We start from the raw sequence: 20760 nt of genomic DNA, 5'->3' as shown, positions 1-20760 counted from the left end.
TTTAATCAAAGTTTTAACAAAGAACGAAATCCCAAGGTTAGCATGGAACTAACTTCGACCAAGCCCCGGCTGGCTCGAATAGTTCGTCTACCCTTGGAACCGGGCTGAAACCAAACCCTGAGATATCCAATCTCTCAATAGATGATATCTTCAACAAAGTACACAACAAAATACTTATCCCAACAGCACACAACAGAAAGGGGTTCAACTCAAATCATGTAAATACCCCCATCAGCACACAGAAAAAGGGTGATATTCAACATAAGACATGTATTCTCACATATGAAATCAAAACAAAGGATGGGCTTAGGTTGAGTGAAATAAAGTACACCTCACCTAAGTACCCATTTAACATATACAAAGCACTTTGACAATTTCACATCAATAAACAACCCAATTACTCACTCAAAAGAGTTAGCTTGCAAATCAAGGCACTTTATACAGGTCCACCGACTCCGTCCGGTTCGTCACTGCTTGTGACAGAAGATTATACTCAACTATCAGTGAATCGACCATCACAAATGGAAATAAGGACTAAAACGATCAAAGCGGCAAAAAGGCAAAGGAATGCATGCGCGTGTGCGCGGAGATGAAAACGGTATAAAAATGGGTTACACAATTTTGACCATAACTGGAGCTGCGGTTATCGGATCAACATGTACTAGGTTGCATCTCGAAGCTAATACAAAAGGGTACAACTTTCATGAAGACACCTTAACCCAGTTTTCAGTGTAACCAAGTCAAAATTTCAAATTACAGAACCAGAATCTCACAATCAGGCTAGTTAACCGCACTATGCGTAAACGACAATAACTCAGGCTACTGAAGTTCGATTGAGGCATTTTCAGGGGCGTTAGAAAGCAAAAACATAGCACTACAACTTCTGTGTTTTGGCCAAATGCTAGTTCAGTACGGATTAGGGTGAACAGACGTGGTCAGATTGGTGAAATGTCAACATTGTCCACAGAGCTCTACCTATGGCAGTTAGGGGTACTTTTGTCTTTTCATGTGCTATAGTGCTCGGATTGAGCTGAAATTTTACAGACAGCTATAGAACATCATTCTATTCGGCCTCCCTCATGGTCAAACAGAATCAATCAGAACAGGAGAATTACAAAACTGAAAACTAGAATTCATGAATACAAGTGCTAATCTTCACAATGCTAGCTTGAAACACCACTTCACCTTCTTGTCTACACTTATTCACAGCATATTCCATCTAAACAAGAAGAAATATGGTTGAACAATACAAAATCCTAACTTACCAATGTGACGGCCTCACCTCCCCCTAGGGCGTACCCCAGAGTTCGGCAAGTCGTCTGCCCAGCTCTTGCCGGGACTCAGTCGATCATAAAACTAGAAAATAGATTCACGCCAAAAGAAAGTTCTATTTACACAATTACATCTTCAAAAGTTGCATAAACTAGTACATCAAGTCATACATACCACGAGTACCAGAAAGTGAACCCTAGAAGAGCTGATAACTACAACCACCACGACCACTATGTACATCTTACTCGTCAACTTTTAACAAATACAAATACAAACATTCTATAGCTCAAAATCTAACCACCTTCCCGAGCGATCCCCGCGTCGGCCCCCTGCTAAGAAAAACAAATGGAATGGGGTAAGCTATATGCTTAGTGAGCAATCAGGGGAAAATAACACTCACATAATTAAACAAGTAAATCAGGATATTTCACATCAATAACAGAAAAGTAACATCACAAGTGTAGGATACGGGTGGCTCCAAAGCCAGTTCAATTCCCCGAACTTGAACGCCTGTTGACACTCCGTCAACCAAGTACTCATGGTCCGTAGACTCCACTTAAACATTCCCCGTTCACCTTATCAACCCCCGCTGGCCAGTCAACAGCACACAGCAGCTCGAGCGAAATAAAGTAACTTAGCTTTCGTCAAAGCTATAACAAGAAACTAAATCCCAAGTTTAGCATGGAACTATCTTCGACCAAGCCCCGGCTGGCTCGAATAGTTCGTCTAACCCTTGGAACCGGGCTGGAACCAAGCCCTGAGATATCCGATCTCTCAATAGATGGTATCTCTCAACAAGTGCACAACAAGATACTTACCCCAAACAGCACACAACAAATGGGGTTTAATTCAAGTCACGAGATCACCCCTATCAGCACACAGCAAAAGGGTGATACTCAAGTCATGTAATTCCCCTCCTCAGCACACAGCAAGAGGGTGATACTCAACATAAAGCATGTATTCTCACATAGGAAATCAAAACAAAGGATGGGCTTAGGTCGAGTGAGATAAAGTACACCCTCGCCTACGTACCCATTTAACATGTACAAAGCACTTTAACAATTTCACATCAATAACCACCCAATTACTCACTTGATACAACTTGGCACGAAAAATGATACAATTCACGGAGCTTGACCGTCACCGTCAAAAGCCTCAAGATCTGTATGGGCAGATTATATACACACATGAATGAAACGGCCATACAACAGCAATTTATAACTGAAACGATCGAATACAGTTGAAAACGGTCAAAATAATCAAAACGGTTACACGATCTTGTCCATAACGGGAGCTAGGGTTATCGGATCAAAATGTACTAGATAGTGTCTCGAACCTTAGACAAAAGGTTACAACTTCCATGAAGATAACTCAATCCATTTTTCAGTGTATCTAAGTTAAACTTGCAAAATATAAAACTAGGACTCCGAAGACTAGTTTATCTTTCTCGTGAAAATTCGGCGGCATGCCCCTTGTGTTTACCCATTTTCCAGCCATTTATGGCTTCAATATTTTACTCAATCCAACCCAAAGTTATCCATAACACAATTCCATTTCAATAACCATTCCATAGGCTCCAAAACAATACGAGAACAACAATTATGCTAATATCAAGTGCGGAAACAACGTTTACAAAAACAGTTTTGACGGGTTTTTGCGGAACGGGTACATATGAGGCTACGCTTATCGGATTGAAATGAAAATTATACCATTTCGAAGCTAAGACGAAGGCCTACAATTTTCATGAAGAGCACTTAGGCTAATTTTCAGTGTAACCTAATCAAATTTCCAATTCATATAACCTGGTTCCAACTATTTGGCTAATCAACCGTACTGCATTCAAATGGCCATATCTCAGTCTACCAAGGTCCGTTTAAGACGTTCTTTGTGGATTTAAAAAGATAAGACAGGGTACTAAAACTTTCATGTTTTGGAAAATGGCTAAATCCGAACGGATTATAGTGAATAAACACAGCCAAAAAGTCTGAACTGTCCACGCGGAACACTGGAATTTAACCTAGAGCAGCGAGGGTATTTTCATCTTTTCACAAGCTACGTTGCTCCAATTGAGTTGAAATTTTGTAGGCACCTATAAAATACCATTATATACAACTTTTATGTTTTAGTCTAAGCCTGATTCGGTCTCTAACTATGAGTACTAAAACCGGGCAGAACTGAATTTTCAAGTTCCTGAAATCTGGAAATTCTTGAAATCAAATGCTAATTTCTTTATTTTTGGCTTGCTTCACCATCTTAACTTCCCATATTAAACTTTAAACATCAAAGCCCCAAATTTTAAGCATTAGAAGAATCATAGGAAAGCTGTAAAAATTCAAATAAAATGGAAAATCATGATCCAAACCTCTATTTCACCACATACATCAATAATTCAACCATATGTGACATATTTAGCAACAAATCACGAATTTAATCGGAGAATCAAGGTTCTAGCATGTATACCTTCCAAGGCAACTAGAAACAAGTGTTCAAGGTCTTTGTTCCTCAAGAAAATTACACCGGTAGGTAGCACTTGAGCTAGATAACAACTTAATCGGTTTAGAATTTTTTGTTTCTCACTTGGATGGTGCAAATCAAGAAGAAAATGGTTGTTTCTTGCTCTCCCTTTCCTCTCTCTCTTGTCTCGGCCAGAAGAAGAAGAAAATGAGGAAGAATGAGCTAGATTTGGAAGATAAGAAAGCAAGAAGATTAGGATTAATTTAGACCACATGTTGGCCAACACTTGGCTCAACCACAACCACACAAATTTTCTCTTTCTTTCCTTGAATTTTAGCCACAAATTTCGGTCAAGAGATAGCCATGAGGGGGAAGATATTTTGCTCAATTAGTGATAAGCTTGTATGGTAAGAAAGTGGTGATCAAGTGGTGCGTTCAATCGGTAGTACACGGTACACGTCGGTTCACACCGTTTTTCTTAAAAACACATGTACTAGGGTTTTTACTTCCTATTTGCTACCCTTGTATCATTGCTCCTAATCACATATTATTTCTCACTTAAAATTCACTTTTAATCATCAAATTTGATCCTTGCTCCGTACCAAAAAATCATCTGGCGAAAAATCGCGAAAACCCTAATTTGCTCCAATCTTGAAAACAAAAAGTGAAACCCTACTTTCTAGGTTCATTTGCACTTATTATGGGGTGCTTGAGTAGTAGGGCCATAATAAATGAATAATTTCCAAATAAAAGGAATTTTAAGAAAAATATGGTGAATTTTACAATTTCATAGAATAAAATTAGGGTTTTGAGTCAAATATGAGGGATTTAAACATAGTCACAAGTAAACTAGGGTTTTTGATTAAAATTTTAGGGTTTCTAGTCTTTTAAAACAAAATAAGGTTTTAAATGAAACCTAAAGAAATAACTTTAGTATCTTCCCTGAAACAAAATAATGTTTTAAAATAAAATGAACTAAAGAAACCGTAAAACAATAGCATCTTAAAAGTTGGGGTGTCACAACCAATTCTCTAAAAATTATCACAACTACTTGCATAGCTATCAATCAACCAAAAATATAAATGGCATAGCAACTTAAGCAAGAATAAAGGAACTAAAATGATGGACAGCCAATATACCTCAATAATAGGCTTACAAGGGATATCCTTCACCTCTCCTTGCAATGTTTAGCTCCCCAAGCTTCCTAATCCCTCAAATTAGTAGCTAATCGGTTTGATTTTCTTGTTTCCTTACTCAATCAAGTTAAATCCAAGATGGATTCAGAGCTTTCTTTCTCTTATTTTTCTCTCAAGGCTCACGGCTAGGAGGCTGGAAAAATGGAGAAGAATGAAGGCCAAGAAAGGTTATAAGGCTTGGTTTTGGTTTGGATCAAAGGTGCATGGATTGATGCCACTTGTCACCACCAATTTCCATCTCAATTTTCTTTCTTTTCCTTTGGTTTAAATGGTCAAAAATTTCGGCCATCTTGATCAGTTTTAGAGCTGATATTTAGGCTCTAATAACAATGAGATTAACTTGATAAAATGGTGGTCAAATGGTGTATTCAATCTGTAGCCAATTGGTAGCGACCGATACCCGTCGGTTCGAGTCGATTTTTCCTTAAATCGCGTATACTAGGATTTTATCTTATAATTCACTAACTTATTATTATCACCTCTATTCACACACTTAATATCATCTAAACTCACCCTTAATCATCGAATTTAGTGCACACATCACACCATTTGATCACATGGTCAAAATACGCAAAAAACCCTAATTTACCCGAACTAAGAACCTACAGGGAAAACCCTTGATTCTATGGTTGATTGCAATTACTGAGGGTGTGAATAAGTAGTAAACTTATTAGAAAGGAATAAATGCCAAATAAAAGGAATTTTAAGAAAAATGTGAGGGAGTTTACAATTCCATTGATTACAATTAGGGTTTCAATTAAAATATGAGAGATTTAAGAAAATCGGTTAGTCACACGTAAACTAGGGTTTTTTATTAGACTTTAGAGTTTCTAGTCCCTTTAAAATAAATTAAGGTTTTAAATCAAATCCAAAGAAATAAACTCCAGTATCTTCTTTATAACAATCTCCTAACATTCGATGTATCACAATCTCCCCTCCTTAAAAGAATTTCGTCTTCGAAATTGCAACCTTTAAGTCAAATCTTCTTAATCCTTTCACGAGCTAAGGGTTGGAATACTCTAATACCTCATTAACGAGTTTATCCGTAGTGGTAAAGATTACCTCAAGAATTGGTCACTCTATGTATTTCAATCCAAGAACCAACCGTGTAGTTCTTATCTCAAAGTCTCAATGGTCTTTAGTCTTAATGAACTTCAAATGTCTCGTAAATCGGCCTTAATGGTAGTAATCTTTTAAAACGAATAGAAGGAACCTCAATACGATGGAAGATAGGGGGTACCTTCGATGATTGCCAATGGGTCGGTCACCTCTTGATGTCCCATTGCATAGGTCCTTGCCGGCATTTTCAGTCGATTACCCATTGCATTGGTCGGCTTAGACGTGTTCCCTTCTGCTCTTGGCAAATTTCCTTCTTTTGGCAGGTGACGGCACTGAGCAATCAGATGCTTAGCACTACCACAGCGGTAGCATTTCCGAACTTGTCCTTTCTTCCAACAATTATTTTTCATGTGGTTAGTAGCCCTACAAAATCCACATGCCATTCTAGGTCCGGATGTCAGACCTCCTCGTGAGGTACCCCTTTGTGTCTCTCTCCCTGCTTGACCCTTCTCAAAATTTCCTTGACTAGAAATCCCTGTGGATCGTGGACCACCTATTCCTCAGCCCATCTTAAATGGTGGCTCGCTCCTCGAGCTTTGTCCCTCTATATAACTGCTTGGATCCGGTTGTCTTCTTTTCTTATCATGAAAAGCCTTTACTTAATTCTTAGTACTTTCAATCATTTGTGCCTTTTCAATTGCTTGACTATATGTCTCCAATTGAGCAGCTGCCAGTGCCTCTTGAATCTCCACATTCAAACCTTGGACAAACCGACGAATTCTCCTTTGGTCTGTCTGTGACAGCCCCACCTCCCCCTAAGGCGAACCAAAGGGGTTAGCGGACTGCCTGCCCAACTCTCGCCAGGACTAACGGTTCGGTATAGAACGAGCTAATACATTCCGGAACTTACCAACACGGGTAAACAAATCAAAATGTCAAAATAAAGAAAACGAAACCGAAGTCGGCTATGAATAGTAACCGACCCGTCAAAACCCAACCAAATATCAAACAAACATTCACATCTTGAAACTTAGCATTTACAAGCCAAAGTGGCATACAAAAGTATTCAAAAGTGGATACATGTCTGGTTTGCCAAGTCAAAAGGGAAACGGTCCCAAAAGTACATTTAGGGTTTCAATACATGAGCTATACAAAAAAAAAATATGTCCAACTAGCTCAATTCGGCAACCATTTATCAATTGCAGTCCAAAAGTATTTATTTTCCTGTAAGGAAACAAAAAGAAACAGAAAGGGGTGAGCTTGCGCTCAATGAGGTACCAGACATATAGCAGTAAAATCATGGCATTTCACATTTAACAAATTAGGTACACATGCTAGATGTAAAGTAAAGGAACCAATGATTCAAATCAGAAGGATACAGGTGGCTCTCAGGAGCCAAATTCCCATTAGCATCATCGAACCTTGATCAAAATAATAGTTGACACTCCGTCAACGCTAAAGGAGTAACCAATACCGTAGACTCCACTTTCTTCGATTCCTCGTCTCAACCAGAATAAACAGATAGTACATTCGATCATATCACAGATTGCATATACAGACCCCAAGTTAATCAACAAATAAGGGGAGTGGTACACTCACCGGTTCAAGTACAGATACCTCCCAAAAGAGAGCTTTAATCACCAAGATATCCTAAAATAATCCAAGGAAAACAATTGAAGGTTCCTCTTGCAAAAATCGAGTATACAGAATGCACATGTGAGGCTCGACTACCAGTCGTATGCCTCGCCAAATAATTACTAAAGCAAGGGTGCAAAACATGATTTTTGGAAACGAAAAGGTAACATGAAGACCTAGACTCAAACAACCCAAAAGCCCCTCGCTCAAATCACAAGTAAATCCAACTAGCCTTCAAGTAAAATTTCGGCAGCATATCCCTTGTGTTTACCTATTTTCCAGCCATCATGGCTTCATTATTTCCTCAAAACAGTCCCAACATCTCGTACAAAAATAATCTCATTCCCAAAAGCCGTTCACTAGGCTTAATGGCATTCAAGTACAACATTTAGCTAGGAAATGACCGGATATGAAAGTCAAGCCCTAAACTATTCAAATAAACACAATAAGACTCTATTACAAGTCATAAACCAATTCTACATACTACCAAAACAGGGTTCCCTAAGCATACACAAACAATAGAGGAAACCAGAAAAATCCGGAAATGATTTAGCTTTAGCCCTGAAAAAAACAGTTTTTGTCCTCATTTTACGGTAATGGTGCCAAAGGCACTACGATTATCGGATGAAGGTGTAAGACCCACCGTTTCGAAGCTAAGAGATAGGGCTACAATATTCCAGAAGGTCACTCAACCCAGTTTCGAGTGTAACCAGGTCAAAAATGCGAGATACTATACCAGAATCACAAAAACAGATTCACAGAACGCATTCTAGCGGAAACATCATAAATCAGGCTATCCAAGTCCAAATCTAGAAATTCCAAAACCAAATGAAAGCTAAGAAAAAGGGTTACATTTCATCAGAAGGCCTCAACAACCAATTCGGAAGAAATTCCAGCCAAAACAACCAATTACAGGCGCAATTATTACATTCGGGTAAAACCAGAACAGCAATAGTAATTTCGACTTTTCTCATTCTACACTACTCCGATTGACCTTAAATTTTGTAGGCACCTCTAAAATATCATTCCCTACAACTTTTATGTTTTAACCCAAGGCCAATTCGGCCTCTAAATAGGAGCTAAAAATTCGGGCAGAATGCTCCTACTAGAACCCTAATTTTCTGAAATTTCTTCCAAACCAGAAATTGGTTGCAATTAATCACTTTTTCCACCTCCTAGAGTCATTATATACCATTTCCAATCATCATAGATAGCCACACAATCATGCTTATATTAAAACAGAAAAATCCCCAAAAATAATAAAACTTCATCACTTCAACCACAAATCAAGAAATAATCCATAATATTGCATCTCATACTACCACTATGCATGATTTAAGCATCAATTAAGGGAGGAGGGTGGTTCTTCACAACTCACCTTAAAAACAAGGGAGAGAGAGCAATTGGTCACCTTAACTTTCCAAATAACTTCACACAACAACTCACAAACACTAATTGAAGAGGTTTTATGGAGAAATTGCAAGTTTCAATGGTTGGTTTTGATGATTTGGAGCAAGCTTGAAGAGTTTTCTTCCTTGTGCTTAGAGTAAGAGAGAGAGAGAGAGAAAGAGAGAAAGAGAGGGCCGGCCACTTATGGAGGATTTTTGATGATTTTTGGTCATTTTTGGTTTATTTAAGTCAAATGGTAAGACCATGAATAGTGGTCTTAAAGGTAAACCACTCAAATGGTGACACTTGTCACCTTTTATTAAATACTTACCTAACTTGTCTCTCTTATACCAATCCACTTAGTCTCCTCTAATTATCTCTTAACACCCGGTAAATTAATTTCAGTATCCAAAACTTAACCTAGTTGGCCGAATTTTTCCGAACTTTTCGCACTAGTGGGTCCCACGTCCGGAATACGCTCTTAATTTCTCAAAACCTATTTGATACTAGAAAAATCATCTAAAAATATATTTACTCATAAATTATCTAGAAAATTTTCTGGATACAGAAAGTGCAGAAAACAAACCATTGAAGATAAGAAAACCTAGGAAGATAATAAAACCTAGAAAATGGAAAAGTTACGGGTTCTCACACTGTCAGCACTAACTCTGGAGCAAAATGAGAGAGTTTGGTAAATTGCGTCTCGTACTCCGTTACACTCGTAGCCCCTTGACGTAGGCGTATGAACTCATCCTCTTGCCTTTCTTGAACAAGTGACGGTAGGTACTTCTCATTAAACTCACGAGTGAAATTAACCCCTGTCCATGGGGTTTGTTCTCTATCCCACTTGGCTAGAATCACATTCCACCAGGCATGAGCCATTCCCTCAAATTGAAAAATGGCGAAAGCTATCTGCTGTTCCTCCGGGTATCCTAACGCAGTAAAAATGTCTAACATTCGCTCCTACCAACTCTCCGCTATATCAGGGTTAGGTCTACCCAAAAATTTTGGCGGTAGAAACTTCTGGAACCATTCTAAGGCACGGTCCTCTCCCTCATGATTTCCGGGATGCTGCACCTGGCCTTGACCCTGTTGGTTGACCATCCGTTCTAACAAATCAGTCATTCGCTGTATGGCTGTAGCTACTTGGGTCTCGGCTTGTATATTTGCATTTTCATTTGTTACCCCTTCGATTCCTTATCCTCGTCCTCTGCCCCCACCACGAGTCTCCATTTGATTGTTTTATAGCTTCTATAATTGGGACAAAATATGGTTCGAGTTCAAAGCGTTGAAAAATTATAAATGCATGAATTAGCCAAGATATCAAAATATCATACACGAAGCTATATACATATATCGACAATTCACGCCAAAAATATACACATATCAGTTCACAGCTACCCATCATTCAACCAATACAAAACATGTTAGTTCATGAGCACACCGGCTCCAAAAAGTCAACAAAACAACTCTGAGTAACGGCCCTAACGGAAATCCCTTACAGAGCCTATAGAGTCTATCACATCCATCGGCCCTGCTCCGTCAGCTCTAGGTGGCGCCTCGACAGCCATATCTAAGAGAACCTCACAGTCTAGTATAATACCCCAGAGTCTCTCTCTCATCTGCCCCTTCAAAGCAAAGAGGTGGCAGTGGGTCTCCTCAAGCTGATGACCAAGGGTATGCGTTCGCTCCTCCTCAGCTCGTAACCCCATCTCGAGGTCACGCAGGCGCATGGCCTGTGCATGGCTCACCCCTCTGGCCTCATCCAACTGTGCCCTCAGAGTGTCGACCGTCCTATCTAGGTGACGACGCTCGTCATCTACAGCCATAACCACCTCGTCAGGGTATCCATACGTATGTTGACACTCACACGATCGGCTCATCTGGTTGATGGGAGAATACAACCTATAGGGTTCCCCGACCCTCCTGTGATATCTAAGGACTCGTCGGCGCACCACCTAGTTCACCGGCTCGCCTACACTCGTAGCTCGTACTTCGACACCGTTAGGTCCACTAGTATCGCTAGGTCCACCAGTCTCCATACCTACACAACAAAATATCACCGAATCAGTTCTCCGGCATTTCATCTTAATAGATACGATTCATCTTAAATGCAATCGAATACTTATGTGTTCTAGAACACATTTCCCAATTGACCAAATCCTCTAACCTAGGCGCTCTGATACAACCTGTGACGCCCCCACTTCTCCTAAGGGCGAACCCTAGGGTATCGGCGGGACGCCTGCCTAGCTCACGCCAGGACTCGATATTCTAAAACGAGAAAATAGAGTTCACGCCAAAAGAAAGTTCTATTTAAACTATTACTTTTTCAAAAGTTGCATAAAGTAGCACATCAAGTCATACATACCACGAGTACCAGAAAGCAAACCTTAGAAAAGCTGATAGCTATAACCACCACGACAACTATATATATCTTACAAGTCAACTTATAACAAGCACAAATCCAACTATTCTATAGCCAAAAGTCTAAACACCTTCCCGAACGATCCCCGCGTCGGCCCCCTGCTAAGGAAAATAAATGGAACGGGGTAAGCTATATGCTTAGCGAATAATCAGGGGTAAAATGTAAACTCACATCCAAATAAACAAGTAAATTAGGATATTTCACATCAATGACAGAAAGGTAATATCACAATGGTAGGATACGAGTGGCTCCAAAGCCAGTTCCACGACCTCTGTTGGCTCAGGCACCGATTGCTGGTCCAACGAATACACCCTGGCCGGTACCCTTGACCTGGTCCCTTCTACGGTGGTCGGTTTCGGGTTCGATTTACTCGCCGACTGAGCATCGCTGATTAGCGGGCAGTTAGCGATCTGGTGCTCCATGCTTCCGCACGTTAGGCACTTCCGGGCCTTTCTCCAGCAATTATCCTCGGTGTGGTTTGATTTTCCACAATATCCACACGTCACTCGGGGAGTGGAGGTCTGGCCCCCCTGTGGACCACTTCTCCCCTGTCCTCTTCCGCCTTGGCCTACCCTCGAAGTACCCGTAAACCTTCCACCCCCAGCTCCACGATCGGCTTTAGGGGGTGGTACATTTTGATCACTCTGTGCCGGCTTTTGACTTCCACCGGACGCCCCCTTTAGTTTGGCGTGAAAGTTCCTCACTTGTGCTCTGGCAATCTCAATTTTTTGGGCCTTCTCCAAAACCTCAGTAAAGGTATTGATCTGAGCTACCGCCAAGGCCTCCTGTATTTCCACATTGAGCCCTTGAACAAACCTCCTTATCCTCCTTTGCTCTGTGGCTATCAATTCAGGAGCAAATTTAGACAACTTCGTAAACTGGGTTTCATACTCCGCTACACTCAAAGTTGTGACAGCCCCACCTCCCCCTAAGGCGAACCAGAGGGTTCGGCGGGCCGCCTGCCCAGCTCTCGCCGGGACTCAGTCGTTCACTAAAGTCCTCAAATAAATTGCAAGAATAAACCTCAAATATTACAATATAAATCTCCAATATACATCAAATTCTCAAAAAATTACATGTCATAAGCGAAGCGGAAACAATTCCCAACTATACATAAAATGATTCCAAATCCAAACTGTACAAGATATAGGCCATCCAGTCACGTGCACAAGTACTACAAGTCCTTCCTTCGCCACGAGCCCTGTGGAGGGGAATAAAATAGTTTTGGGGTGAGCTAGAAGCTCAACGAGTAACCAGGAAAATCATTAAACAAATATATTTCACAATGTTGCATTTCGATGATTTCGATGATGTCATGATGATTCAGAGATCATATGTCCGTTTAGTGCTCTCGTGAGCCAGTGAAATCATAGCACTTGAACACCCAACGCTCAAATAGATCATTTAACATTAACATTGAGAGGGAGCCCCTTTTTGAGCTCCAGATAAACATGAACATGAACCATAAACAAGGTGGAGACGTTGGTGTCCAGCACAAGACTTTCCCAGAACTCATTGAAGCCAAATCATGTCATGAATCCACATGCAAGCACGCATGATATGCAATCGAGTAAATAATGCAGGAAACGGTTCATAAATAACTTTAGAAATAGTTTGAGGTCACTCACCTCCATGCTCAGAAATCATCCATCGTATAACATTGCCTTGCTCAAATCCAAGCCTTAGATCACAAACCCAACGCAAACAAGTTCCTTCAAAGTTCGGACAGCACTTCCCCTGAATTTGCTAACTTTTCCAGCCATCATGGCTTCATTATTTCCTCATTCCAACCCCAAAGGTACACACACAACAACAAGTTCATCCAATAGCCATTCAGCAAGCTCCAAGTAGTACAAGTACAAGTCAAGCTAGGGAAAAGTCCGGAAATGAAAGTTAAGCTCAAAACCAGAAAAACAGGTTTTGACGTCATTTTACGGTAATGGTACCAAAGGCACTACGATTGTCGGATGAAGGTACAAGACCCACCGTTTCGAAGCTAAGAGATAGGGCTACAATATTGCAGAAGGTCACTCAACCCAGTTTCGAGTGTAACCAGGTCAAAAATGCAAGATACTATACCAGAATCACAAAAACAGATTCACAGAATGCATTCTAGCGGAAACATCATAACTCAGGCTCTCCAAGTCAAAATCCAGAAATTCCAAAACCAGATGAAATCTAAGAAACAGGTCTACATTTCATCAGAAGACCTCAACAACCAATTCGGAAGCAATTACAGCCAAAACAACCAATTACAGGCGCAATTCTTACATTCGGGTAAAACCAGAACAGCAATAGTAATTTCGACTTTTCTCATTCTACACTACTCCGATTGACTTGAAATTTTGTAAGCACCTCTAAAATGGCATTCCCTACAACCTTCATGTTTTAAGCCAAGGCCAATTCGGCCTCTAACTAGGAGCTAAAAATTCGGGCAGAATGTTCCTTCACAAAACCTAATTTTCTGAAATTTCTTCCAAAACAGAAATTGATTGCAATTATCCACTTTTTCCACCTTCTAGCTTCATTACATAACATTTCCAATCATCATACATGACCCCATAATCATATCCATATGAAAACAGAAAAATCCCCAAAAATTATAAAACTTAACCAATTCAACCAAAATCAAGATATAATCCATAATATTGCATCTCATACTACCACTAATCATGATTTAAGCATCAATTAAGGGAGGAGGGTGGTTCTTCACAACTCACCTTAGCAATACAAGAGATAGAGCAACTAGTCACCTTAACTTTCCAAACAACTCCACAAAACACCTCAAGACCACTTAGCAAAGATATTTTATGGAATGATTTGGAGTTTTATTGGTTGGATTTGAAGATTGAGCAAGAAATAGAAGGAAGAAATTGATAGCTTTTCTTTCTTTTCCTTTGAGAGAGAGCCGGCTATGAAGCTTTAGAAATAAGGATGATTTTTGGCAATTTTTTGATTTATTTGGTAAAGTAGGGAATAGTGTAGTCAAAGTCCAAGACTTAATCTTATGGTGACACTTGTCACCTTTAGGTTTAAAACTCATCTTTTTGTCTCTCCAATACAAATATCTTAACACCTTGTAAAATAATATCACTTAATACAAAATTCCAACAAGTTGTCAAAAATATAATGCATTTACCGCACTAGCGGGTCCCACGTTCAAAATACGTTCTTAATTTCGTAAAAACTAACTGATACTAGAAAATCATTTTAAAACTATCTTTGCTCATAAACTTTATCTGGGGAATTTTTCTAATAAAGAAAATGTAGAAAAGGCGGGCGATTAAATAAAATAAACCCTAGAAAATTAGAAAATTTCCGGGTTCTCACACTCATACTTTTCGGGGCGTCACAAAGTTCCTTGCCGGAGCTTAATAAAATCGTCCTCTCTCCTCTCTTGGACAATAGGTGGGAGGTATTTTTCATTAAACTCTCGCACGAAGTTCGCCCAAGTCTATGCGGTTCCTTCTCTCTCCCACTTAGCTCCTACTACATTCCACCAAGCCCTGGCCGGACCTTCGAACTGGAAAACGGCGAATTACACTTGCCTATCCTCCGCATAGTTCAGAGCGGTAAAGATATTGATCATGGTTTCTAACCACCTCTCGGCTCCTTCAGGGTCCGGTCCCCCCAAGAATTTAGGAGGAGAGAACTTTTGAAATCTCTCAAGGGCTCTATCTTGTCCCATATCAGGATCCCTAGGTTGGTTCACAGGGGCTTGACCCTATTACTCTACTAAACGAGCAAGAATATTAGTCATTTGCTGGATCGCCGTCGCCACCTGATCCCCCCCTTCCACTCGGGGTCCAGGTTGCGGCTCCATCGTTCCACTTCTTTCCCCTCTTGGTTCATGCACTGGCTCTTGGGCCTGTCTACCCCCTCGCCCACGAGTAGAGCCACGTCCTCGAGTAGCTCCCTGATCCTTACTCCTTCTACCTTCCATGAGTCTTGACTAGTCAACTATATAAAGATAAGCAAAATAAGGTATGGCTCGGCTAAACATTTTCCAATCATAAAGCAGAGACAGTAAAACACATTCAAAACAAACATGGCCTTTATACACATAGCAAACAAAAGCACATAACAAGTGACAAGTACTGTACATGTCAACCTAATCAAGTCAAAGGCTATACTAGCCAAGGGACATAGAACAAAAGAAGCACTATATACATCAACCTTAACACGTCAAATTTCAAAAACAAATGCGGCGTGTCATCCCACTATGCCCCTAACTACCTCACAAAATCTTTGAAAGCCTAACAAAAGGTCAAAGTCTAACGAGAGGTCTAGCTAGATGCCGACCCGACCGACTCCGTAGGTGCGGCAGTCTCCTCCTCTGGGTCCTCCTCGGGATCCTCCTCTGGAGCACCAGGAGCTGCCTGACCTTGACCTTCCTCGGCCAAGTTTTGAACCACGTCCTCTACCAGAGCCCTGCACTTAGTCAGGATACGGTCGGTCCGTCTCGGACATCGCCAATTACTCGAGCAAGGCGACCAGCAGTCACCTTAGCCTGCTCTCTAAAGGCATCAGTCCGCTGCTGCTCCTCCAAAGCCGGAGCCTCCAGCTCTCAAATCCTGGCACTGTGTACTCGGAGGGCTGTCTGGAGACGCTCAATCTCCGTCTGGCACCTACGATTGGCGCTACCCAATCGCCTCCGCTCATCATCCGTGGCAAGTACTACCCGATCGGGGTAGGAATAGGTCTTTCAACAGTCGTAATGCCGGATCTTGCGTGCCGGGGACCACCGACACATAGGCCCACCGGGGCTCTCCTGGTAGGTCAGCACGCAACATACGGGTCCCTCGAGATAGATCTCGTCAGCAGGTACGGGCTGAGATGGCCCGGCACCCCCAGAATCATCTTTACCCGCCATCCTCTACATGACAAGTAATATTACAAGAAAACAAAATCAGTTAGACATATAAATCGAGGCAAAGGGCCTATTCTCAAGTACGAAACCCTAGCCTATCGTAACCAAACTATAACCAAGGCATAACAAGTATAAATCACTCAAGCTACCCAGATCAATTCAAACCTAGGCTCTGATACCACCTGTGATGACCCCACCTCCCCCTAAGGCGTACCAAAGGGTTAGGCGGACCACCTGCCCAACTCTCGCCAGGACTCAGTCACTCGTACCTCACGCATTCATCCACAGGCAATAAATAACATCTCAATTCAAACTTAAAATATACATCGATGTACAAATCAAGATACAAAACTTCTATACACCCAAAATATTTCAAAGTATATACAATCCAAGTACAAGTCATCCTAATCGAGTGATAGCGTGAGTACAAGTCAAAAGTCAAAACATCTAGTCAATGCTAGGCTGTACACATCTCACGCCCCACTCGTACCCCTGTAAGGAAAACAAAACTAAAGGAGTGAGTTAAAGCTCAGTGAAGTTCCAAATATCAAATTGTCCATCAAATAAAGTAAAAATGGCATAATAGTGAAATAGCGAGCAAAACAAGTCAAGAAATGAGTCACAACACTTCATATAGCCAAACAATAAATTTTTCCGCATTTCATATATAAGGATACAGTTGCTCATATATCAGCTTCACCATATCTTGATCGATTGGTAGTTGACACTCCGTCAACTTTCAAGTAAGAAACGAGTCCAGTAGAACACCACTTAACTCCAATCTCCGTCCACCGATCAAACCCCTTACAGGGCCCGAACTCCACAATAAACACTGGTGGTAATACTCGAGTATACCGATTAGTCGAGGAGGTAACTCTCCACTCGACATCACTAACTACCCAGGGTTCGTTATCTAATCGACCAGGCCCTTGCCAGCTCGAATCGACTAACTAGCCACAGAGTTTCTGGAATTCCAGGCAAGATGTACTTCATATACATGTATAGCAAGTCAATTGCAATTCGATGACAAGAACAAATTACATTAGGGCAAGTGCGATAAAGTACACTCTTGCCCTATCAATTCACTCATATATATCATGTAATCACATTGGACAAGTGTTACACACAAATATCAAGTTCAATCAGATATTTGCAAACACTCACCAAAATGTAGTGCCTCAGTGATCACGTCGGGGTTGTACTCCGGGTTTGGAGTCCAAATCTGCGATAAAACTTTATTTAAGAACTTTAAAAAATGACTAAGGTTTGAAACGTAAACGTTTCGTTCAATATGAATCAAGTAATTGAAATTTATTTTGAGAATATTCGTGAACCACTTGCTCGCTTTTCAAACTATGAACTTTGGTAACATTTATACTTGGAAATACCATTTGAGTCGAAAGTACGAGGAAAACGTATTCTTAGTAGTCATTATTTCATTTCCCAAGGGTACAAGTTCGGCCAAGTTCTAACTTATATAACTTGATACAGAAAACGTGAATATTCTAGATGGTTCAAGTGGTATTCGCTCTCAAGCCTTACTCAAATTGCAAGTGTTTCGACCTAATTCTTGAGCGTAAATTTGGGCAGCACGCCCTTTGAATTTACCTATTTTCCAGCCATTTATGGCTTCATTCTTTTCCTCAATCAATCCCAAAGTCACACACAAAATCATCTCATTTCAATAGCCGTTCCATAGGCTCAAAGTCATACAAGTACAAAATCAAGCTAGGAACATGTGCGGAAATGAAGTTTGAGTCACGAAACAAAAGACAGATTTGACGTTGTTTCGCGTAACGGACACAACCGAGGCTATGCTTATTGGATTGGGGTGCAAGTTATACTGTTTTGAAGCTAAGATAAAGACCTACAACTTTGATGAAGACCACTCAGTCCAGTTCGTAGTGTAGCTAGGCCAAAATTTCAATGTACAAAACCAGAATCTCACAAACAGGTTAGCTAACCGTACTATGGTTAAATGACAATAACTCAGGCTACCGAAGTCCGATTAAGGTGTTTTCAGAGCCGTTGGAAATCTAAGCCATAGTACTAAAACTTTCATGTTTTGGATAAATACTAGTTCAGTACATATCATGGTGAAAAGACACGACCAGATTGGTGAAATATCCAAAACTAATCACTGGATTCACCTAGGGCAGTCAGGGTATTTCGATCTTTTCACATGCTATGTTGCTCCGATTGAGATGAAATTTTTCAGGAAACTATAAAACATCATTCTCAACAACTTTCATGGTTTAGACTATGCCTAATTCGACTTCTAACATGGTGAACTAGAACCAGGCAGAACAGGGTATATCTTAACTTCAATTCTGGAAATTTGCTACAATCAAGGTATAAATCTCATTTTTAGCTTGAAACCATCACTACCATCTCTTAGACCAACTTATATACATCATATACCACCCATACAACAAGTATGATAAGTGAATCATTCAAACCCTAACTCAAATTCATCTCCCCAACCATCTAAAATCACTTGATATAAGCATTACAACCACAAATACAAGTTACTAAGCAACTCCAACATGATTAAGGAAAAAGAAAAGAGTGGTCAGCCATATTACCTCAAAACAAAGCTTGCTAGAGTTATCCTTCACTTCTCCTTGAAATTTTTGGTTCCTTAAGCTTCCCAAGCTCTCAACCTACAAGTTAATCGGTTTAGTTTTTCTTGGTTTCACTCGAATGGTTCAAACTCAAGATGATTTGAAGTTGTTTTCTCTTGCTCTCTCTCTCTCTCTCTTGCTCACAGCTGGTAGGAAGAAATTGAGAGGAATTGTGTGTTTTTTTATGATAAATATGGGGGAAAATTAGTTAGGCAAGAATCTATAGATGGCCGCCACTTGTCGCCACCAAAATCCATCTCAAGTGTTTTTCTTTTCTCTTGTTTTCTTGGTCAAAAAATTCGGCCAACATGATCAGATTTGGGCTGATATTTAGGCTCTATGAATAAGGAGATTAACTTGATAAAATGGTGGTCAAATGGTGGGTTCAATCGGTAGTGAACGGTACTCGTCGGTTCTAGCCGTTTTTTCTTAAATCGCGTATACTAGGGTTTTAACTTATAATTCACTACCTCATTATTACCACTTCTAATCCCACACTTAATATCATCTAAAACTCACTCTTAATCACCAAATTTGATTCACACTCGGTACCGGATAGTCACCCTACGGATAGACGTAAAAACCTAATTCGCGCTAACTTGAAACGAAAAGGGTGAACCCTTAATTCTATATTCATTTGCACTTATTGTGGGGTGATTGAGTAATAGGGCTATTATAAAGTAATATTTTTCAAATAAAAGGGGTTTTATAAGAAAAATATAAGGAATTTGCAAGTCCTCACAACTCCAACTTCCTATCTAACATATTCTATATAATCAACAAGAAACACAACTGAAACAACTCAAACCCTAACTCAAAAATCCACCATAACCATCAAAGCTACTTAAATAATGTGACAGCCCCACCTCACCCTAAGACGAACCAAAGGGTTCGGTGGACCGCCTGCCCAACTCTCGCCAGGACTAACGGTTCAGATTAGAGCGATCGAATACGTTCCGGACCGTACAACGCGCATAGACTAGTCAAAATCCCAGAATAAAACAAAACGAAATCGGAGTCGGCCATGAATAGGAACCGACATGGCAAAACCCAACCAAACGTCAAGCAAATATTTACATCTCAAAAGTTAGCATATACAACCCAAAGGGCATACCAAAGTGATTCAAAAGTGGATACATGTACGGTTTGCCAAATCCAAAAGAGAAACGGACCCAAAAGTATATTTAGGGTTTAAATCAATGAGCTATACAAAAGATATGTCTAACTAGCTCAATTCGGCAACCATTTGTCAAATCCAGTCCAAAAGTATTTATTTTCCTGTAAGGAAAACAAAAAGGAACAGAAAGGGGTGAGCTTGCGCTCAATGAGGTACCAAACATATAGCAGAAAATCATGGCATTTCACATTTAACCAATCAGATACACATGGCAGATGTAAAGTAAAGTAACTAATGATTCAAATCAGAATGATACAGGTGGCTCTCAGGAGCCAAATTTCCAGCGCAATACTTGATCCAAACTGGTTGACTCTCCGTCAACGTATATAGAACCAACGCGTCCGTAGACCTCACTTCGCACCGAATTCCGTCCACCAAACACCCTTTTACCGGGCCCGCTCACTGTATTCGAACATAAATGGTAATACTCGAGTATACCGGAATCAAGGGTCTCAATACCCAAAATCCCCGAACAGACTACCGTGGTTCGTTATCTAATCGTCCAGGCCCTTGCCGGCCCGACTCGAATAACTTAGCCACAGGATTGAGCTCATAGGTCATAGAAATCCGAACAGATGCAGACACAGATAACAGATTCAAATTTTGCAGAGTAAATTGGCATATGAACAGACTAGAGAACGAGTGTGATAAAGTACACC

General features: G+C 40.5%; 1 protein-coding gene across 1 annotated transcript in view; it reads right to left on the bottom strand.

Moving 5' to 3' along the window:
* Positions 1–11630: 11630 nt before the first annotated feature.
* Positions 11631–20760, bottom strand: part of LOC113756021 — a 70930-nt gene continuing 61800 nt past the window's right edge. The window contains exons 5-8 of the mRNA XM_027299846.1: positions 16226–16306; positions 15935–16107; positions 15738–15861; positions 11631–12215 (exon numbers count right to left, since the gene is read on the bottom strand). Coding sequence (XP_027155647.1) covers positions 11631–12215; positions 15738–15861; positions 15935–16107; positions 16226–16306 — 963 coding nt within the window. The remainder of the gene's footprint in view (positions 12216–15737; positions 15862–15934; positions 16108–16225; positions 16307–20760) is intronic.

Source organism: Coffea eugenioides, unplaced genomic scaffold (assembly GCF_003713205.1).
Source record: "Coffea eugenioides isolate CCC68of unplaced genomic scaffold, Ceug_1.0 ScVebR1_18;HRSCAF=85, whole genome shotgun sequence".
NCBI classification, from domain to species: Eukaryota; Viridiplantae; Streptophyta; class Magnoliopsida; order Gentianales; family Rubiaceae; genus Coffea; species Coffea eugenioides.
Note: the sequence above shows the minus strand (reverse complement) of the source record. Positions and strands in the feature narration are given on the sequence as shown.